This window comes from Panicum virgatum, chromosome 2N, assembly GCF_016808335.1.
Source record: "Panicum virgatum strain AP13 chromosome 2N, P.virgatum_v5, whole genome shotgun sequence".
NCBI classification, from domain to species: Eukaryota; Viridiplantae; Streptophyta; class Magnoliopsida; order Poales; family Poaceae; genus Panicum; species Panicum virgatum.
In genome coordinates this window covers 8,467,792-8,488,132 of record NC_053146.1, presented here as the reverse complement: position 1 = coordinate 8,488,132, position 20,341 = coordinate 8,467,792, and the positions used below count along the sequence as shown (strand labels likewise).

At 48.1% G+C, this 20,341-nt stretch overlaps 1 protein-coding gene and 1 long non-coding RNA gene across 2 annotated transcripts; both read right to left on the bottom strand.

The window, feature by feature from the left end:
• Positions 1 to 2,317: 2,317 nt before the first annotated feature.
• On the bottom strand, positions 2,318 to 3,848 carry LOC120659655. The gene is made up of 2 exons (XM_039937866.1): positions 2,811 to 3,848; positions 2,318 to 2,718 (listed from the first exon to the last, which is right to left on the bottom strand). Exons 1-2 carry the CDS (start codon positions 3,822 to 3,824, stop codon positions 2,689 to 2,691), a joined length of 1,044 nt encoding a protein of 347 aa, XP_039793800.1. The 5' UTR covers positions 3,825 to 3,848; the 3' UTR covers positions 2,318 to 2,688.
• A 299-nt stretch (positions 3,849 to 4,147) lies between these two features.
• Positions 4,148 to 6,401, bottom strand: LOC120659657. Its single transcript, XR_005669126.1, has 3 exons — positions 5,991 to 6,401; positions 4,788 to 4,986; positions 4,148 to 4,468 (listed from the first exon to the last, which is right to left on the bottom strand). It is a non-coding gene; the product is annotated as an uncharacterized LOC120659657 (long non-coding RNA).
• Between the last annotated feature and the right edge of the window lie 13,940 nt (positions 6,402 to 20,341).

The window sequence follows — 20,341 nt, the reverse complement described above, 5'->3', positions numbered from 1 at the left end:
ATAATGAGATTTTACTGAGAACTGTCCAAAAGGATGGAGATTCCAGTAAAATTCATCTTGTTCTTGACTCAACGCTATGTCAGCGATATGCGGAATGCTTGCCTTTTTGTTCTTTTGAGGGGTTTCCCGAGGTGGTTTGATAGGGGGCATCTATTCATCGCAACTGCGATTGGAACTCATCCAATCGTAGCTGCGCCCCATTCTTATCCTCCGCCACGCCCCATGATCCCCCGCCTCCCTCGGCTCCGGCGGCGCCTCCACCGCCACCCACGCTAACCTTGCTCACCGCCGACTCCTTCTCCTCGCCCCCGCCGCCGGCCACCGCCCACCAAGGTTCCTGCCCTGCCCGGTCGGCACCCTCCTCTGGGGTCGGTGGAGCCCGCCCCACCCCAGCAACCTGAAACTCTAAGGTTCGCCGCCTCGACCACCACCCCGGCCGCTGGCACCGGCGACCTCATATGTGCGGCCGCTCCGCCCACCTCCCGCCCCTCCCTCTCCCTTAGATCACCGGCAGTCGCTCCACCCTCTTCCATCCCCCACTCCCGTAGCTCGCCGGCAGCCGCGCCCTTCTGTGACACGTCGCTTGCCACTCGCGCGATAAATAGAATCGGCGGCTTTGATATGCATGAAAGCGTCAAGTTGTGTATCTTTTAACGACTATCTTCAACCAAGATAATCATTCTGATGAACATGGCAAGTCTGTGCTGGATGAATTAAAGTGGCATGGCAGCATAAAGATTGAGGTCCTCGCATTTGGCATATATTCTTCACTACTAGACTCAAAGCAATTGCCGACGCAACTTTTTAAGTGGCCGGGGGATTAACTAATTAGCGTTTCCCCTCTTAATGGGGACAGTGTCTATAGTGTAGTGTGGAGAAAGTCTAAATTACTCCCCTCAACTATAGTCAAAGTCTGGATAACCCTCTAAACTATTATTGTTTGGTTCATTATTTTACCCCCAAACTATGCTTTTGGTTCAAATTACCCCTAATACAATTTTTTTTATTTCTCTGTGCATAGGTGGAGTTTTAAGTAAAATTTTACAAGATGATAGTACACGCTATAATACATGTTAGAAAAAAATACATCATAATTTTTTATCATTATTTTGATAGGTTAGGATATTTAATAATAAATTAATCATTAGAGTTCAAAATTATATGAAAAATTATGATGAAAAAAATATATCAATTTTTTAATATGCATTGTGATGTCTACTACTATGCTGCAAAATTTGAAATTAAAATTCAATTAGTGTATGGATAAACAAAAAAAGATAAATTTTATTATGCGGTGAAATGAATTAAATGACATAGTTTAGGGGATTATTTAGACTTTGACTATACTTGATGGGGTAAATTGGACTTTTTCCTAGTGTAATTGAACCATTTACTATGAGTGAAGATGAATTCCTGATAAACTATTTACCCACCAAAAAAATCAGACCAGGTGCACAAATCAAGAAAGGCTCTATCAGCCACCTGGTTGATATATATCTCTCAGCAAATGTTGCAAATCTTTTCGAGATATTATGATCTGTTCCATGCACACAGTGCGCTTCTGCGTCATCCTCAACCTCGACCGTTCTGTTCATGAAGGCAGTGTGTGTGTGTGTGTGTGTGTGTGTGTGTGTGTGTGTGTGTGTGTGAGAGAGAGAGAGAGAGAGAGAGAGAGAGAGAGAGAGAGAGAGAGAGAGAGAGAGAGAGGTAAGGGTCGTGATGGTCTGGTGGAAGCCAGGGGCTTGGGTTTGGACAAGTCTGTATTGGATGGTGAATCAAGAAAAAAAAAGTCTGTATTGGATGGAGGGCTCGGCTATGCCAAGTTAGCGGTCGTAGAGAGGAGGTGGCTTCTGTAGGAATGTGATCAGACCAGCTAGAGAGTGGGCAGATCTGACTTACGACAGAATACATTATCAGCAAAGATGTGGTGATAATGCAAGAGAGGTTGAGCATAGCCTTGGTGGAAATTGCTGTTGCTATAGCCATGGGTCGGTTGGTTTTTGAGAAGGCAGGATTCAGGACTGCGTGGCCCATCTAGAATAAAGAGCGGAACAATAGAGTTTTTGAGGGGGGAAAAACTGAGACCAGATCAAGTCCCTCAGTTACTCCAAGATGTTCAATTTTCTTAATTTTTTCAATTTTAAGTTCCATATCAATTTTCTTAATTTAAGGCAGTTTACATAATATCTTAAAAATCTATTATAAGAAATCAATTTTCTTAATTTAAGGCCTATACGTATCCTTATTTAGTGGTTGGAAATGCAAGTAAGATAGCACAACAGGGAGTTGCAGTAAAAAAGAGAGAGAGAGAACACCGGGATGACAATTCTTTTTTTAGATTAAGGAAATAAATCCGGTCTCAGCCATCAGAGTTCCGAATGCTTACAACCGAACCAGGATGACAATTCAGATTAAAGAAAAATCCCACACAAACAATTCATGATGAACAATATATAAAAAGTAACCGAAAAGGCAAGCTGTGCTGCTGGAATCAACCGAAGAGTCGAGGCCAGTCGCGGTCGTGTCTAGCAGCACGATCAAGAACCTTTGTAATAGGCAAGTGCACTGTATACAGTCTGAATAAATGTCAGCACGAACAAAGTGATGGCGGCGAGGACCGATATGATCACCCATCGGTTGGGGCAGAACTGGCTCTTGAACTCCGAGTACGCTACACTGACATCTCTTTCATGATGCTCGATCACCTTTTCCGCTAGGCTGTCGAGGTCATCAGGTATGCAGGCTCTTACTTTCATCCACCAAGAAATGCCCTACCTACTGTCAAAAAAAAAGAAAAAGAAATGCCCTACCTCGTGTAGAAAGCTCAGAACATCCTCTTCCCCCTTATTCATCGTGTTCTGCACGATGCCCTTCTTCTGCAGTAGTTTAACATCTGCTTTGGTCTGTAATAGGCTTTTCTTACATGCGAAATGGGCTGTCACGGGAAGCCCGTACGCCGGATACCTCTGTTCAAAGTTCAGAAGCTGGTAGAAAATTTCGTAGCTGTATGGGAACAAGTGCAGGGGTGTTACTTGCATCAGTGCTGATATTCTCTTGTTAGAGTATGCCACATCGATCGAGCTACTGTCGAGCCGTTTAAAACTAGTTGCGGATTCAAGCAAGTTTGTTGCATTAGGAATGTAAAACTCGGCAAACCGTTTTGCAGGCTGCTCTTGGTCGGATTTTGTATGCACCAGCCACTTGCCTTCTTCGGGTGTCCGGGTCCAATGGAAGATGTGCAGTAGATGTTTGAAGCCGCCGGATGGGAGGTTGCCGCCCTTAACCTTGGATTTGTTCACTCTAGGGTAGAGATCATCAAAACACGACATTGCTAGTCTGTCGATGCGGGTGCCAAACAGCTCGCTTAAGCTTGAATTTGTAAATACAGCCTCGACGACAAACCACGGAATCTGGTTTCTGATGCGCAACATGTCGATTTTGGTCTTTATCTGATCTTTCATTATTCTTTGGTATAGAATTGAAAATTGCAGGGACCTTTGATCTGCCGAATCACTATTGTTACCTCCGGACCCTCGTAAAATTTCGGCACCATTCTGGACCTTCTGCAGCAAGAGAATCGCAATAGCTAAAAAGCAACCCGCGATCAGCAATGATTCCTGGAGAGCATTGCTTTCTCTAAAAACAAAGTACCTCTGATAATCCTCACCGCCTTCTTTTGTTTCGCATTTCTTAAAAGTGAACTGTATTCCCCCACTAACTACTGCTTTCTTCATTTCAGTTGGGTAATTCGACCGTCCACCTTCCATACAACTTGAGTTGGTGTCCGCGTCTCGTCGCAAGGCTCGTTTTGAGTTTTGGGTCATAGGGCGGGCAGTGCAGTCCGGGGCACAAGGGTCCTGGTACTACCCAGGTGCGAAGAACCCCGGAGGTGACTGCAATGAGCAAAAATGTCACTCACCGGCCTAAACGACGAGCAAACACTCGAACGTGAGAGCAAGGGATCACCCAACGAATGGACGAGCTCCAAGGAGGGAGGAGAGAGGGAGGCAAGAACCATGCTCTTAGTTACGCTGTGCCCCGACCCGAGTCCCCACGTCCGCTTTTATCCGCCCGCAACCCGGCCAACACAACATTAGGGCCGTCTCCCCCCCCCCCCCCCCCCCCTTCTATGCTGACCCGAGCCGGGGCTCCAAAACTAGTAGCTCTTGACTAAATCTTCCCTATCCTTCATGTATCTAAGGAATAAAGTCACGTCGAGACCGAGCCATCTGGTCATAAACGCAACATATTCCCACATGTGGTCCTTTTCAGCCACATTGCCCGAGCTCTTGAGGAGGAGGATACCGATACGAAACCTTTCGGGATGGCTACCAGTCCAGTATATCGATGGCTTGTCCTTGCTGGTGTCTAGAGCCGCTAATGCGGGCTTTAGTTTAGTTAGATCGGTGAACTGTTCATCTAGTCGATTTCTTATGTTGACAATCCATTCCTCACGAGCGTGGTCTACCTGTACGTATAAGGTTTAGAAGTATTTATTAGCTAAAGGAAAATTAAACATTGGCTTAGAAAAAAAGGTGATTCATGCCTTCAACAAGAACATCTAGCTACTACACAGTTCGGAATGGGACATCAACATTATATTCTTTGCTAGGATGAGTTGAAAACTTGAAATATCGAGATTTGACAGTAGGAATACTTCATTTTCAATTTTGTGTTTTTGAATTCTGCCTCCAATTATTTAACAATTTTAATTAATTAGTCGCTATTATGAAATAATTTCAAACGTAATTAAATTTATAATAACTTGTCATGCACGACAAAGTAACCATCTTAATTTGTCAACAGGTGCGGATCTGTTATGCACCAAGAGATCCGGTAAAGCTGTTGCAGGAGTGGTTCTTTGAACAGCTCGCAGAAACATCAATTAGCAAGCTGGCAGTCGGGCAGAAAGGAAGCAGAACCGGTGCTTTGACGGCCGGCGGCACTTTGTGGATGTATATTTCAAATAATATTTGTTGCAGAAACCTGAAATTGAACAAGGGGCAGAAAGATGCAGTGTGATTGAAACATTGCAAATTTTCAATAGGATTCTGGTTGCATGTCAGAAAGCAGGAAGACCTCAGTACAGGTGGTTGTAACTGTACAATTAAAAACTTTTTTTCCTTAAGAACCAGTCTTTGGTCTAGTGGCTAAGGGCAAAGCTCTCCGTGTGGGGGGTCACAGGCTAGAAACCCGGATTGGGGAGGTCTTTTATAGTCATTTAAATTTGAGTGGCTTGACCCCATCTTTATTTTTTAAAAAAGAACTTTTTTCCTTGTGCATGAATATAGATGAGTAGAGGAGGATATTTGATTGATGTTTGATCTGTCTTTTGTTGGAATAATTAAATTTCACGACTGATTGATGTGATGAAATTTTCTTAGTTTCCAACTTTCAATAAATTACTTGACAGCCAATGTCAAGCTTTCAGAAAGAAAAGAGGGGCAAAAAGAAAAAAAACCAAACCTGTATTTGCGGGGTGGAAGGCAACAAATAAAGGACTGCTTCAAGGGACTCTGCTAGGTGGATAAAGGCTGTTCGGCTTATCTAGGCTTGGCTTGTCTCGGCTTATTTCCTCTCACAGAATACTATTCATTCTATCAGCCCTAAACTATTCACACGGTCAGCCGAACAGGGCCAAAATATCTTCAGAAGCTTCGTCGCCATGACCGGAGGTTCTTAGAGCTGTGAAGGAGAGAATAAGTGAAGGCAAAGGAGACGCTGACAAAGATATAACAAGCAGAATAGCACATCGGTGACTGCTGTGTGGTGCGAGAAAACATTGTGCGTGAATATATATGAGTAGAGGAGGATATTTAATTGATGTTTGATCTGTTTTTTGTTGGAATAATTAAATTTGACGACTGATCTATGTTATGTAATTTTTCTTAGTTTCAAACTTTCAATAAATTACTTGATAGACACTGTCAAGCTTTCAGAAAGAAAATAGGGGCAAAAAGAAAAAAAAAGCCGGATTAGTTATTGCAAACCTGTATTTGCGGGGAGGAAGGCAAAAAGAACTGGTTCAAGGGACTCTGCTAGGAGGATAAAATATCTTCAGAAGCTTGGTCGCCATGACCAGAGGTTCTTGGAGCTGTGAAGGAGAGAATAAGTGAAGGTGAAGGATCGAAGCCGGCAACCAGAGGGGGGTGAATGGGAGCCGATCAAAATTTCTTCGAAATTTCAAAACCGTCGGCCGATGTCCCAAAGTCACCGCAAACCCTCAAATCGAGATCAGTGAGAACAGCTATGAACAAGCTATCTCAACTCCGAAAACTCGGATTGCAATGTGGAAGCAAAAGCGTGAGAACCAACTCAAAACGAAGCAGCTCAGGCACAGACCGGTCTGACCGGTATAGAAGGCCGGTCTGACCGGTCAAGCAGTTCAAAAACAGGCAGACCGGTCTCTCCTACCGGTCTGACCGGTGGCGTCCAGAAAACCTCGAAAATTTAGTTCCAAACCGTGAATTGAGAGCAAATCGCGTCCAAATCGGATAAAACTTGGAGGATAGCTTCGTTCCTACCCCAAGAGTGAATCCCCAAAAAATTTCACCCTAAAGATATCCATAGCACGAGAATTTCGGGATGAGATCAAAGGGGGTGGGGTTTTCTCTAGTCTCCAAGAAATCGAATTTGGACGGGCTAGTGATTCCAGAGGGTTCAAGAGCAAAATAGAGGCATGGGAATCACGGCAAAGAACTCGTGGACTCCTCGCAATCAAGTGCACCAAAAATGAAATCGAAATTTCATCAAACAAGGCACAAAACGAGGAGATGGATTGATTCAAACCGCCCAGAGGGCACGAGGAGGTTAGGGCCTCCTTTCCCAATCAAATCCATAAGAGTTCTCACACAAACAACATTCAAATCTACCCTAAAGAGATGAACAGGGGGAGAGGAACACAGAGGCGGCGGCCTGGGAGTAGAGACAATTCACGGACACAATTACAAAAACCGCACTTAACCTAACACAAGTGAAGGGGTATTTATACCCGCGGGACCGGTCAAACCGGTTGGTTGGACCGGTCAGACCGGTGCCAGGGACCGGTCAGACCGGTTGGCCTGCAGCACCCCCTGTACACGATCTCATCCGACGGCCGAGGTTCTTTCTTCAAAATGAAGTCTTCTCCGCGATGCCGCCGTCTTGATGAAGATCCAGTCCACGGTTTTGGAGGGTCCGCGAAACCCGGGTAGGTGGCCGGTTTTGAGAAAACCGCCAAAACCTCACGCGCGGGAATATTCCCGCCTCCACGCCGTGGCCCTAGACGCCGTTCCCGCCTCGGCCTTCTGACGGCCCTAGACTCCGCCCGACGCCTGTCACCTCCTCGCCCGCAGCGAGGCCCTAGACGCCGTCGACGCCCGTCGCCTCCGTCAGTCCCGAGACCGACGCCCGTGCCTCCACGACTTGGCGTCTTCAACCGCTGTCCGTCTCCTTGGTTTTGTGGCGCAAACCAAGAAACCCGCCTTCCGTCGCCGCTTGCGCCCTCGATCCAGGAGTGGACGCCACAGCTGCCGCCCGGTCCGAGCTCCGGTCCCGGCTGCCGTTCACCGCCGTCCACCGCACGGTCCATCGGCCACATCACCTCCACTGCAGCTCCCCGTCGACACTCGACGCCCGTGTACCTACAATCCAAAGACCAAGCACACGATCACACTGCACGGTTGACAATTCACTCATCACAAGCAGGATAGAGTACTCAACATTCCTCAATCTCCCCCTTGATGAGTGCATTGTCAACACACCACAAACGAACCAAGAGAAGTGAAACCAGAGAAGAACAAAGAAGCACGAAGGAAAAGAACTCAAGCAAGTGACGAAAAGCTCAGAAAGGCAAGAACAGTCACTTACTCAAGCAAAGATCGATTCCCTAAGACAAGGGCAACAGCTCGACGCAATCGATCAAAATCCAAAACATGACTCCTCAAAGACAGAGGTAACGCTCGACGCAGTCATGCAAGAAACAGAGGGAAAACGAGAAAACTAGGAGCCAAATCAAAGCAGAAACTCCCCAAGTAAAGCTTTTCCCTCTCACAAGTGCAACTCTCCCAAAATGACGCACTCTCAAAGCCCTGTGCACAACAAGTTTTTCAAAAATCAAACAAGTCTCCCCCTTGTTCGATCAAGTCTCCCCCTTGTTCGATCACTTCTCCCAAAATTCTCCCCCTTGTTGGCACATGCACACATCAAGGCTAAAAAGACCTAAAGCTCCCCCTAAAGCTAAGACTCCCCCTGAATAGATGCTATGCCATGAATGCAATGCAGGAGGTGTAAGTGAAAGCATTCAGGGATACAAGGATATGAGCAACATCTAGTCACAAACACGTGTGCATCCATAAACAAGACCTGCATCTAGCTCAACATGGTATATCAAATCAGTCTAGAGCTAGGCAAGTTCAGTTTAAGAGAAATAAAAGCATCACCCATGATCTAGCACTAACAAGTAGGAAATGGAAAGCAGTGCTACTCAAACTCATACAGGTGAGCCAAACCAGCCAAAACAAGTTGCCAACATTCATTTTTCAATCAAATTTATCTCAATCAATTCTAAATGCCAGGGTTGAAAGCTTGTCATGCTTTACTTAGCAACGAGGCCAAGCCTATGCCAAAAGACAATCAGAAGCTTAAAGCACTCGTTTCAGTCATGCACAGCCTTGCCCGGGTTCGCACAAGTGCAAAGTGAGCCGTCCCGAAAGCTCGGTCAGTGCAACAAGCAATCCCACCTGGATCTTTTCAATCCATTTCAAGAACAGTTCAAGCAATTTTATTAGATTTAGATCATTTCTAGTATGAATTGCTGAACAAAAGGCTATACTAGCATGAATAAGATAGCAAAGCATATCAACACGCCCTAACATGCTAGTAGCCAAGACAGGGTGATCATGTTTTCATATTTTCAAATCAAAATAGCTTAACTCAGATGATGTCATATACACAATGGAGCAAGCTATACATGATCAAGTTTATCAACCCACACTAGCAGGCACTAGATGATCATAGCAATGTATACAAGAATGCTAGTGCAAGTGAGACAATGCAAAATGCAAAAATGTACAATGCATATGCACAATGCAACTACCAAACCTAGAAAACAAAGAGAAGCAAATAAAATCTACAAAACTAACCACAGAAAAGTTAGCAATCAAAAGGGGTAACAAACCCCAAGCTCCCCTCGCAAGCGAGCAAAAGTGTCCTGCTCAAGCGGCTTGGTGAGAATATCTGCGGTTTGCCTCTCTGAAGAGACATAGATCAGGTCTATGTGTCCTCTCTCAGGGTTGTCTCGCAGGAAATGGAATCAGATGTCTATGTGCTTGGTTCTGGAGTGTAGGACAGGGTTCTTTGCAATGCTAATGGCTGACATGTTGTCTACAAAGATGGGAACCCTACCAAAACTCAAGCCATAATCATGCAAGGTTTGTTTCATCCAAAATATCTGGGAGCAGCAGCTAGCAGCGGCAACATACTCAGCTTCTGTGGAAGAAAGCGCTACGCTAGCCTGCTTGCGAGAGGACCAAGACACCAAAGATGTACCGAGAAATTGACAAGTGCCGGATGTCGACTTGCGATCCAACCGACACCCACCAAAATCGGCATCAGAAAAGCCCACCAAAACCAGAGAAGAATCCGCAGAATACCAAAGACCAAATTCAAGGGTGAATTTCAGATACCCGAAGATGCGTTTCACCACCTGCCTGTGGGAGGTGCGCGGCGAAGCCTGATACCGCGCGCAGAGGCAGACGCCGAACTGGATGTCCGGTCGCGTCGCCGTCAGGTACAGGAGAGAGCCGATCATGCTCCTGTACTCCTTCTGGTCCACCGCCTCACCGTCCAAGTCCTCATCAAGCGCCGTCGATGTGATGATCGGAGTCGGCTGAGGAGACAAGTCGCTCATGTCGAACTTCAGCAGCAAGTCTCTAGTGTACTTGGCTTGATGGACAAAGGTGCCCTGAGGAGTTTGCTTGATCTGCAGCCCGAGGAAGAAATGCAGCTCACCCATCATGCTCATCTCGAACTCCCTGGACATCTGCTCAGAAAACTTGGAGACAAGAGCGTGAGAAGAGCCACCAATGATAATATCATCCACGTATATCTGAACCAAAAGGAAATCAGTGCCAGATCGCATGAGGAACAAAGTTTTATCCACACATCCCATTTTAAAGCCCTGAGCCAGCAAAAAGGTTTTCAATCTATCATACCAAGCTCTAGGTGCCTGTTTCAAACCGTAAAGAGCTTTCTGAAGTTTATAAACACGGTTTGGAAACTTGGGATTTTCGAAACCAGGGGGTTGCTTCACATAAACCTCTTCTTCGATAAAGCCATTCAAGAAGGCAGATTTAACATCCATTTGGAAAACCTTAAAACCCTTGGAAGCAGCAAATGCAAAAAAGATTCGAATAGCTTCCAAACGAGCAACAGGGGCAAAAGTTTCCTCAAAATCAATATCCTCTTTTTGGCAAAACCCCTGGGCAACAAGACGAGCCTTGTTTCGAACAACCAAACCATCTTCACCCTGCTTGTTTTTGAAAACCCACTTCGTTCCGATGGAATTACAAGCAGGTGGAGGCTCGACTAAGACCCAAACTTGGTTTCTCATGCATGGCATTGACCCAATTAGAATCAGAAAGAGCGTGTCCAATATCTTTGGGCTCAAAAGAGGCAACAAACGCTGAATGCGCAAAGCCAGCGATACTTGTTACCTTGGACCTGGTGACTCGCTCGTTGAGATCACCTAGCATCTGTTGAGGGGGATGGCGACGCTGAATGTGTCGCGGTGCCTCCCGTGTCGAAGTCGCCTCCTCCTCAACCAAAGCTGGTGCCTCCTCAGGTGCAGCTGGTGAAGCCTGAGTCACCTCCTCGATCAGCCCCCGGGAAGTAGACGTAGTCGGATCGGGGCCGTCGTCATCGTCCGAGCTCGTGGCAGAAATAGCTGGGTCCACAGCACGCGTGGTAGCCTCAGCATCGCCCTCTGCAGCTTCTTCCTCCTCATCTTCAAAGATGGAGGTGCCGAGCTCATCATCTCCTGCAACTTCAAAGACAGAAGAATTGCACGGTGCAGTCTCGTCGAAAGTGACTTCACAAGTCTCTCTGACGATGTTAGTATCAATAATCAGCACACGGTACGCTCTAGAGTGAAAAGCATAACCGAGAAAAATACCGTCAGACGAGCAAGACTCAAACTTATCAAGATTTCCATCTTTCGGCACAAAGCACCGGCAACCGAAAACTCTGAGATGGTCAACACGGGGCTGGCGTCCAAACCGCAACTCATAAGAAGTCATGTGCATGAAGGCACGCAAGAAAATGCAGTTGGACACGTAACAAGCGGTGTTAACCGCCTCAGCCCAGTATTTGCGAAGAGTCCTATGCTCATCGAGCATCGTCCTCGCCATCTCAACCAGCGTCCGATTCTTCCGGTTTACAACTCCATTTTGCTGTGGAGTGTAGGGAGAAGAATACTGGTGTCCAAGCCCTTGATCAGTGCAAAAGGCGTCAAAATGAGCGTTTTTGAATTCTGTGCCATTGTCACTGCGGATCGCTCTCATGGCCTGGGGTAACTCGTTTCTCAACCTCAAGATCAAGTCTCGAACAAACTCGAAAGTCTCATCCTTGGTTCTCATGAAAAAGACCCAAGAATAGCGAGAAAAGTCATCCACAATCACAAGCACGTACCACTTCCAACCAACAGACATCACCCTAGAAGGACCAACTGTGTCCATGTGTAACAACTCTCCAGGGTGAGCGGTCATCACCTGATTAACAGGTGGATGAGAAGCGGCAATCATCTTCCCGTGGTGACACGGATGGCAAACAAGGTCCTTTTCAAACTTCAATTTGGGCAATCCTCGGATCAGGCTAAGTGAGCTTAGTCTCGACAACAAATCGAAGCTCAAATGTCCAAGTCTCCTATGCCACTTCCACAAATCAGAAGAAGGACCAGCCATCAAGCAATGAGAAGGGCCAAAAGGAGTTCCAGAGAAGTCAACCAAGAAAACCCGATCGCGAGGTGTAATCTGGCAAACCAAATCTCCCCTGGAATCCAAAACACGCGAACAGCCCTCCTTGAAGCGAACCTCAAACCCCTCATCAAGAAGTTGCGAGACAGAGAGCAAATTAAAACCAAGATTCGAAACCAAAGCAATTTCTCTCAGGGTAAAGCGATCAGAAACTCGAACAGCGCCAAGTCCGCATACCTTTCCTCTTCCATTATCCCCGAACACAATGTACTCCTTTGAGCGCATTGGGGTGAGGCTGGAGAACCATTTGTCATTTCCGGTCATGTGGCGCGAACAACCAGAGTCCATGATCCACCTGTTCTCCAAGCCTCCGACCTGCACATCAGTAGTGAGACAAAGGGTGAGCAAATGTCTCAACACTAGGGTTAGCAAAGTGAGAAGCAAACCAGTGTCGAGCCATTTGCTCTACAGAAGGGTTAGCAAAACCAGACAAAGCGTATCCCCCGTCCTGTCTACCGCATGACTGACGAACACCACCGCGAGGAAAGCGTGGAGCTTCAAAACCTCCTCCAAAGCCTCGGTCCCGTGGTCCATAGCCGTACTGAAAACGACCAGGAGCACGGCCGGCAAAGCGACCACCCGCTGGAGCACGGTAACCACCACCGTCTCCCTGAACTCCACCTACATGGCGTGCCCTAGCATCTCGCCTATCACCACGCCGAGGAGGACCATGCACCCGAGCAGAGTACATGTCCGCGTTCCGTCTCTCCTGCTCTCTCCTCACATCCCGATTCCTCCTGAAGCAAAATTCCTCCAGGTGACCTTCCCTATCACAGAACTCGCAGTGATACCTCACCTCACGCTTGGGAGGTGGAGGCCTAGCCTGCGGACGGGGAGGAGCAGCCCTCTTCTTCTGGGCAACCTGGGCTGTGGCAGTAGGGAGCACATCGAGGGGATTCCTCAGCACATTGGGCTTTGGAACCCAAACCTGCTTCTGCGGAGGTGCTTTCGGTGGTTCTTTAAGCACACCTTCCGCGGGGTCAACAAGTGAAGGCTGCGTGCTCGTGCTAGCAGTGTTTCCAGCAGCCTTGCCAATCTTACCATACAACCTGTCAAAGTCTGACTTCGTATATGTGTAACCGACCCCAAACCCATCACCACGCTTGAACTGCTTAATCATCATGCCCAACTGCGGCTCACTGCTAGAAACCCAACTCAGAATCACCCTAAGATAGGTATTCTCATTCTCCAGGTTGGCTTTATCTACCGCAAGATTATCCAAATCAGATATCAAACCAGGGCAAACAGAGTAGTCAATAGGTGGGCTAGACTCCACGACCTTAGTCTTTCCAAAAGACTTGATCAAAGCGTTCTTCTCCTCTATCTCCGACCTAAGTATGGGACAAAGCTTACAAGCACCAAGCAAAACAGGACTGGATCTAAGCTCCTCTAGTTCACAAATAACAGTAGCAAACTTGGACTGCAAAGAAGCTAGATCAGACTTGAAGATAGGACACTCATCGCATTCAAGCACATCACTAACAATGGGAGCGTCCTTGACAAGTTCAAGCTCATGCTTGGCCTTGGCTAGCTCGTGAGACACGTCAGAAAGTGAAGTCTTAGCAACATCTAAGTTCGCGACGTTCTCATCATGCTTGGCACAGAGAGCAACAAGATCATTTATGTGAGATATGCAGCTAGCGCACTCATCCTCACTAGATTTCTCCCTAGCACAAGCCAGCTCAGCCATAAGCTTTCTACGCTCTCTAGCTGCTTCCTTAAGCAGCCTCTTCTGGTTGTCGAGAGCGGCGTAAAACTCCCTAACCTCTGTATCAAGCAGGTCGATCGTGGAGTTTACCTATGAATCGCTCTCGGATCCAGGAGAAGAGCCGGAGTGCATCGGTGTAGCATGTCCACCCAAAGACACACGAGCACCATCAGCTTCGCCCGCCATGGTGCAGAAGCTCTTGCGCCGACCGGCCGCCAAGCAAAGGCCGATGAAGCCGGTGGCTTCCTTGTCCCGCTTCTTCTTCTTCTTGTCGTCGTCGTCGGAGGTCGGTGAAGAAGAGCGGTCGGTGTCGGAGCTCTTGTCGAGGTCGCTGAGCTGCGCCAGGAAGGCCTTTTTCCCGCTTCTTGGCCTTGTACTCGAAGCGCTTCTTGAGCGACTCCTTGTCGAAGCGTCCTCCCCGGTCACGACTGCGGTGCTTGTGGCGCCGACGCTCCTTGTTGGAGCCTCCCTCGTCGCGGTCGCGGTGGCGGTAGTAGTCGAAGGAGTTGTTCTGGCCACCGCCGGACTTCTTGGGACAATCGGCGATGAAGTGGTTCAGATCGCCGCAGTTGTAGCACCCGAGGTTCTTCTTCCTCTGCCTGTTGTGGTAGACGCGCTGGAACTTGCTGATGAGGAGGCACAAGTCGTCGTCGCCCAGCGTCTCCAGCTGCTCACCTAAAACAGAAGACAAAGAGGCAAGAGAAAAGCCAAGAGCAGTGTTAGCGTTAGAGCTCGATCCACCTAGGCCAGTCACAAGAGCAACGCTCTTGGAAGGAGGGGCACCATTGAGCTTGGCTCGTGTCTGGTTATCCACCTCCGTGGCCTTGAGCTTGCTGAAAAGCTCGTTCACGGTCAGAGTCTCATAGCATGCAGACTCAATGATCATGTTCACCTTGAGATCCCACACAGAGCGGTCAAGTGCATAGAGCAACTTGAGAGCCTTCTCGTGCTCTGTGTACTCAAGAGCACCAGCAGATCTGTTCGCATTGACCTTGTTCACAATCGACTGAAAACCACTGAACATCAGGTCAATGCTCTCACCCGGCTCCTGTGTGAAGTTCTCATACTCACGCCGGTGAGTCTCGAACAGTCTGGCCTTCACCTGAGGTGTACCCTCGTGGTAGTTCTCAAGGCACGTCCAAATCTTGTGGGCTTCCTGAAAACCCTGGACGCGTGAGAACTCCGCACGAGAAACGCCAACGAACAAGGCATTGACAACCTTGGCGTTAGCCTCGTGCTGGGTCACCTGAAGAGGCGTGGTCCGAACAGCCAGCACCTCGTAAAGCTGGTTCGTGGTAATCTCCCAGACATCGGCTCCCATGCTCTGCTGGAAGGCTCTCATGCGAACCTTCCAGTAGGCATAATCCTCACCGGAAAACACCGGGATCTTACCAAGACTCGCCATGGTCGCCGAGTGGTTTTCGAACCGGTTAAGGTACTGAAAACCTCAACCAAGCTCTGATACCAATTGAAGGACCGAAGCCGGCGACCAGAGGGGGGGTGAATGGGAGCCGATCAAAATTTCTTCGAAATTTCAAAACCGTCGGCCGATGTCCCAAAGTCACCGCAAACCCTCAAACCGAGATCAGTGAGAATAGCTATGAACAAGCTATCTCAACTCTGAAAACTCGAATTGCAACGTGGAAGCAAAAGCGTGAGAACCAACTCAAAACGAAGTAGCTCAGGCACAGACCAGTCTGACCGGTATAGAAGGCCGGTCTGACCGGTCAAGCAGTTCAAAAACAGGCAGATCGGTCTGACCGGTCTCTCCTACCGGTCTGACTGGTGGCGTCCAAAAAACCCCGAAAATTTAGTTCCAAACCGTGAATCGAGAGCAAATCGCGTCCAAATCGGATGAAACTTGGAGGATAGCTTCGTCCCTACCCCAAGAGTGAATCCCCAAGAAATCTCATCCTAAAGATATCCATAGCACGAGAATTTCGGGATGAGATCAAAGGGGGTGGGGTTTTCTCTAGTCTCCAAGAAATCGAATTTGGACGGGCTAGTGATTCCAGAGGGTTCAAGAGCAAAATAGAGGCATGGGAATCACGGCAAAGAACTCGTGGACTCCTCGCAATCAAGTGCACCAAAAATGAAATCGAAATTTCATCAAACAAGGCACAAAACGAGGAGATGGATTGATTCAAACCGCTCAGAGGGCACGATGAGGTTAGGGCCTCCTTTCCCAATCAAATCCACAAGAGTTCTCACACAAACAACATTCAAATCTACCCTAAAGAGATGAACAGGGGGAGAGGAACACAGAGGCGGCGGCCTGGGAGTAGAGACAATTCACGGACACAATTACAAAAGCCGCACTTAACCAAACACAAGTGAAGGGGTATTTATACCTGCGGGACCGGTCAGACCGGTATGCTGGACTGGTCAGACTGGTTGGTTAGACCGGTCAGACCGGTGCCAGGGACCGGTCAGACCGGTTGGCCTGCAGCACCCCCTGTACACGATCTCATCTGACGGCCGAGGTTCTTTCTTCGAAACGAAGTCTTCTCCGCGATGCCTCCGTCTTGATGAAGATCCAGTCCGCAGTTTTGGAGGGTCCGCGAAACCCGGGTAGGTGGCCAGTTTTGAGAAAACCGCCAAAACCTCACGCGCGGGAAGATTCCCACCTCCGCGCCGTGGCCCTAGACGCCGTTCCCGCCTCAGCCTTCTGACGGCCCTAGACGCCGCCCGACGCCCGTCACCTCCTCGCCCGCAGCGAGGCCCTAGACGCCGTCGACGCCCGTCGCCTTCGTCAGTCCCGAGACCGACGCCCGTGGCTCCACGACTTGGCGTCTTCAACCGCCATCCGCCTCCTTGGTTTTGTGGCGCAAACCAAGAAACCCGCCTTCCGTCGCCGCTTGCGCCCTCGATCTAGGAGTGGACACCACAGCTGCCGCTCGGTCCGAGCTCTGGTCCCGTCTGCCCTTCACTGCCGTCCACCGCACGGTCCATCGGCCACAGCACCTCCACGGCAGCTCCCCGTCGACACTCGACGCCCGTGTACCTGCAATCCAAAGACCAAGCGCACGATCACACCGCACGGTTGACAATCCACTCATCACAAGCAGGATAGAGTACTCAACATTCCTCAGAAGGCAAAGGAGAAGCTGGCTGAGATATAACAAGCAGAATAGGGAATCGGTGATTGCGTGGTGCGAGAAGAACATTGTGCAGTAAGGATGTTTATTAGCTTTCAGAGCAGATAAAGTTAGTGGGCCTAAAGGAATCTGTATTTTCTGATAGCTTAAATTTTGAATTAGTACCGGAAACATGAGCATTTTTCTGAACTCAAAATTATGTATACATGGACAGAAGAATTGCAGGATTAGTCCTGTCATGTTTCATGAATATATATCCATCATTTGTGAAAGTTTTTCAGGAGTTGTCACCCCTAAAATTTTTGGATTTCAGGATGTGATTAAAATTAAAAATAAAACAATAATTTTCTCATAATTTTTAAAAGTTTGCCAACATTTATTTTCTTTTCAGGGAATTTTGTACAAAAAATAATAATAATTGGTTGTCTTCTAAATTAAATGAGGTCGTTTTGGTTGTTATGCATTCATGCTGAATTGCATTTATTTTATTGTTTGGGTTCAGTTGAATTTAAATTCTCCTAATTTAAATTCAAATGAATGTGTTTGAGTTCTTTTCAGGAAATGAAAAACATTTTCCTTTTCTCCTAAACCATTTCAGCCCTGGAGGCCCAACCCCTCTTCCTTTTCCTTTCTTTTTCCCGGCCCAGAACCCCCCCTGCGGGCCCATCTTCTTTTCCAGCCCAACCCGGCCACTCCCCTCTCACTCTCACTGCCGTGTGGGACCCGCACGTCAGGGCCGTCCCATTCCCCGATACGAGCGGACTCTCGCAGAGTCCGGCCACCGCACGCCACGCGCCGTCCGAGCTTGGCGTGGCCCGCACGCCGAGGCCCATCCCCGCCCCTATAAAGGCGCCGCGCGGACCACCCCCTTGACCCGCATCAAGTCGCAGCCGCCGCCTTCGCCTTGAAACCCTAGCTCGCGCCGCCCTCTCTGCTCGGGCTCGGCCGCCGCTCGCGTTCCGCCGCTTCGCCACCTCCCCGTCGTGTTCGAGCTGCTCCAGAGCTTCGCGCCAGGGTGAGACAAGTCGCCGAATCCTTTTCTCTCTCTCTCTTGCTCTTTCTCGCCCGGATTTGCTCGTCGGAGCAAGCTCCTACGGTCGCGCCGCCCCTCACCGTCGTGAGCCCTGCTCCGCTCGCCTATACCCCGCGCAGAGCACCCAGTCGAGTTCGCCATGCCGCTCTCTCGCTTTCTGTACCAAACCCGAGTCGAATCAAAGCCTGGACGGCCGTTTCAACCAACGCCAGTGAGCTCCGCCGCCGCGCAGTGTCACCGCCGGTGCCTTGCGCCGCCGCTACCCGCCCGATCCAATCCTAGCCGTTCGATCGAAATCCAGCGGCCCAGATCCAATCTAGCCCGAGTCAAACCAGCTATATAACGGTCAACTGATGAAATTTTGCAAAAGAGCCCCTCAGTTTTCTTGAAATCAACCCTTGGTCCAATCTAGTTCAAAAATAATTGCAAAAAGGTCCTTTCTTTTCTGTTTTAGCCCCTGTCTTTCCCAGAAATAGGACCCTCCATCCCTGGACCTTGTTTTTGCTTGTTAGCCCCTGCGTATAGGGTTTAATTAGGTGTTTAGCCCTGATTTCTTTGATGCTAGCCCCTGGAAGTTCAAAACTCTCACAAACATGTCCCTGGTGCACCGTTTTAGCCATAACTTCTTCGTTTTATCTCCGTTTTCTTCAATTCTCGCGCTCACGTGATCCTTGCAACGTGTGCGATAGCTTTATGACCTTGTTATCCTCTGTGAGCACAGTTTGCTATGACTTGCAAATCTTTCCCGCTAGTCTTCAACTCTATAGTTAATTGCGACTAGATCGTTGAAGCACCGTTTAGTCTATAGAATCGCCGTTTTAGTTCCGTTTTCTGTGTTTCTTGCGCTTTCGTAACCGTAGCAATGACCCCTATCCTTTAGTACGCTCTTTTAAAGCCTTTCTTTTGTTTTGGTGTATTGTTCTTAGATGTATCTTCTTGTTTGCTTTATATGTTTGCTCGATGATTGTTCCGAGTCGAAGGATCATTGTTCAAAGATTGAAGATCAAGTTTTACAAGCGAGCAAGAATTGAAGAGCAGTGAAGAGCAGTAAGAGTAGCTTTTGTTGATGAAAGGCAAGTGACCCTAACCATACTTCTATCTATACTTTATTTACAAGAATATTATGTTTAATTGGAACATGGGAACCACCCAGGAAAACAGTACAACCACAATACTATATGGCTCTGGTCTTGGCTGATTAATTAGATGAACTATATGTGGTGTTGGGGTGGCTCGTTTGGTGGTGTTTGGGCTTGAGTCGTGGAGCAGGTGAAGGAAGCTGTGTCTTCTGAGGGACTGCAATTGTTGGGACCAACACTTACATATAGGAATTCTTTGTAAAGGCCTCGTAGCGTCCCTATGCAGTCATACCTAAGGAAGTGTGATATGGTGCTTGGCCCGCACTTGCATGGTTGGGTTCAAAGTTCTTCGGAACTTTTACGCGAATTGTGGTGAAAGTGTACAACCTCTGCATAGTTAAAACTAACCGGTTAGCCGTGCTCACGGTCAAGAGCGGCTTGGACCCTCACATGATTAATAAACTTAAAGATGGATTTAAATCACTTTCTGGTTATTTCTTGTGGCCTTGTTGAGTACCAACCATAAGTGTACTCACCCTTGCTTATTGCTGCTCAGAAGGAGAAAGTTGTGGTGAAGTTTTTTTTGAAGATGTTGCTGAGTTCTAGGCGCACGCAACTCCCAGTCGATTGCCTGTGAAGTTTGGAGCCTTCGTTTGCAGGATAAGCTATATAACTCTGATAGTCTTTTAATTGTTTTAATTTTCTTTTACGTGATACTGTTACTGATTATTTACTTATAATATCTCTATATGTATAAAACTTGATCCTGACATACATATAGATATGCATTCGGTTTTGTCCTTAAAACCGGGTGTGACAGGAGTAGAACTTCAAATTTTAAAGAACTACTTCTGATCAGCTAAAGGTTTTGTGTTTGAAACTTTGAATGCATCCTGCTTAGTTTTATTTTGAATACAGTTCCTATTTTAAATTTGATTTCCTGTGCATCTAAAGTCCCCAGACACATCCATAAATACAATTTACACTGGATGCCAACTTCAGTACTGAATTGCCAGCACGAAGGGGCCAATCCATATTATTTCAGGAGTAAAATGCACTGGGGGTCCTTAAACTAGTTGACCTATTCTGTTTAGGTCTATGAACTTTGAAAGTGCATTTTTAGGTCCACAATCTATTCAAGTGTGTCACTTGAGGTCCAAAACACCTCTTACCGGCGTTGACCGCCTATGTGGACCGCCACGTAGATCCACGTCAGCCCCTCCCTCCTCTCTCTCTCTCCCCCCCCCACCCGCGTCGGCCCTTCCCTGCTCTGCCGTCCTCCAGCGCGTTGTGCTCCCTTCGCCTGCGCGGACGGGGTGGCCGGATGCGCGCCCGTCCTCCCATGGCGGCGGCGGCTAGCCTCCCCCCCGCAAGCCTCCTCCCCGGCACTTGCGCGCGCGCCGGCAGGGCGG

What these genes read in the sequence shown, in the direction of transcription:
- LOC120659655 (XM_039937866.1), bottom strand. Translation starts at nt 3,824, where the DNA reads ATGACCCAAAACTCAAAACGAGCCTTGCGACGAGACGCGGACACCAAC. An exon ending in TTCTGAGCTTTCTACACGAG is followed by an intron (nt 2,719 to 2,810) that starts GTAGGGCATTTC and finishes TGACCTCGACAG; the next exon opens with CCTAGCGGAAAAGGTGATCG.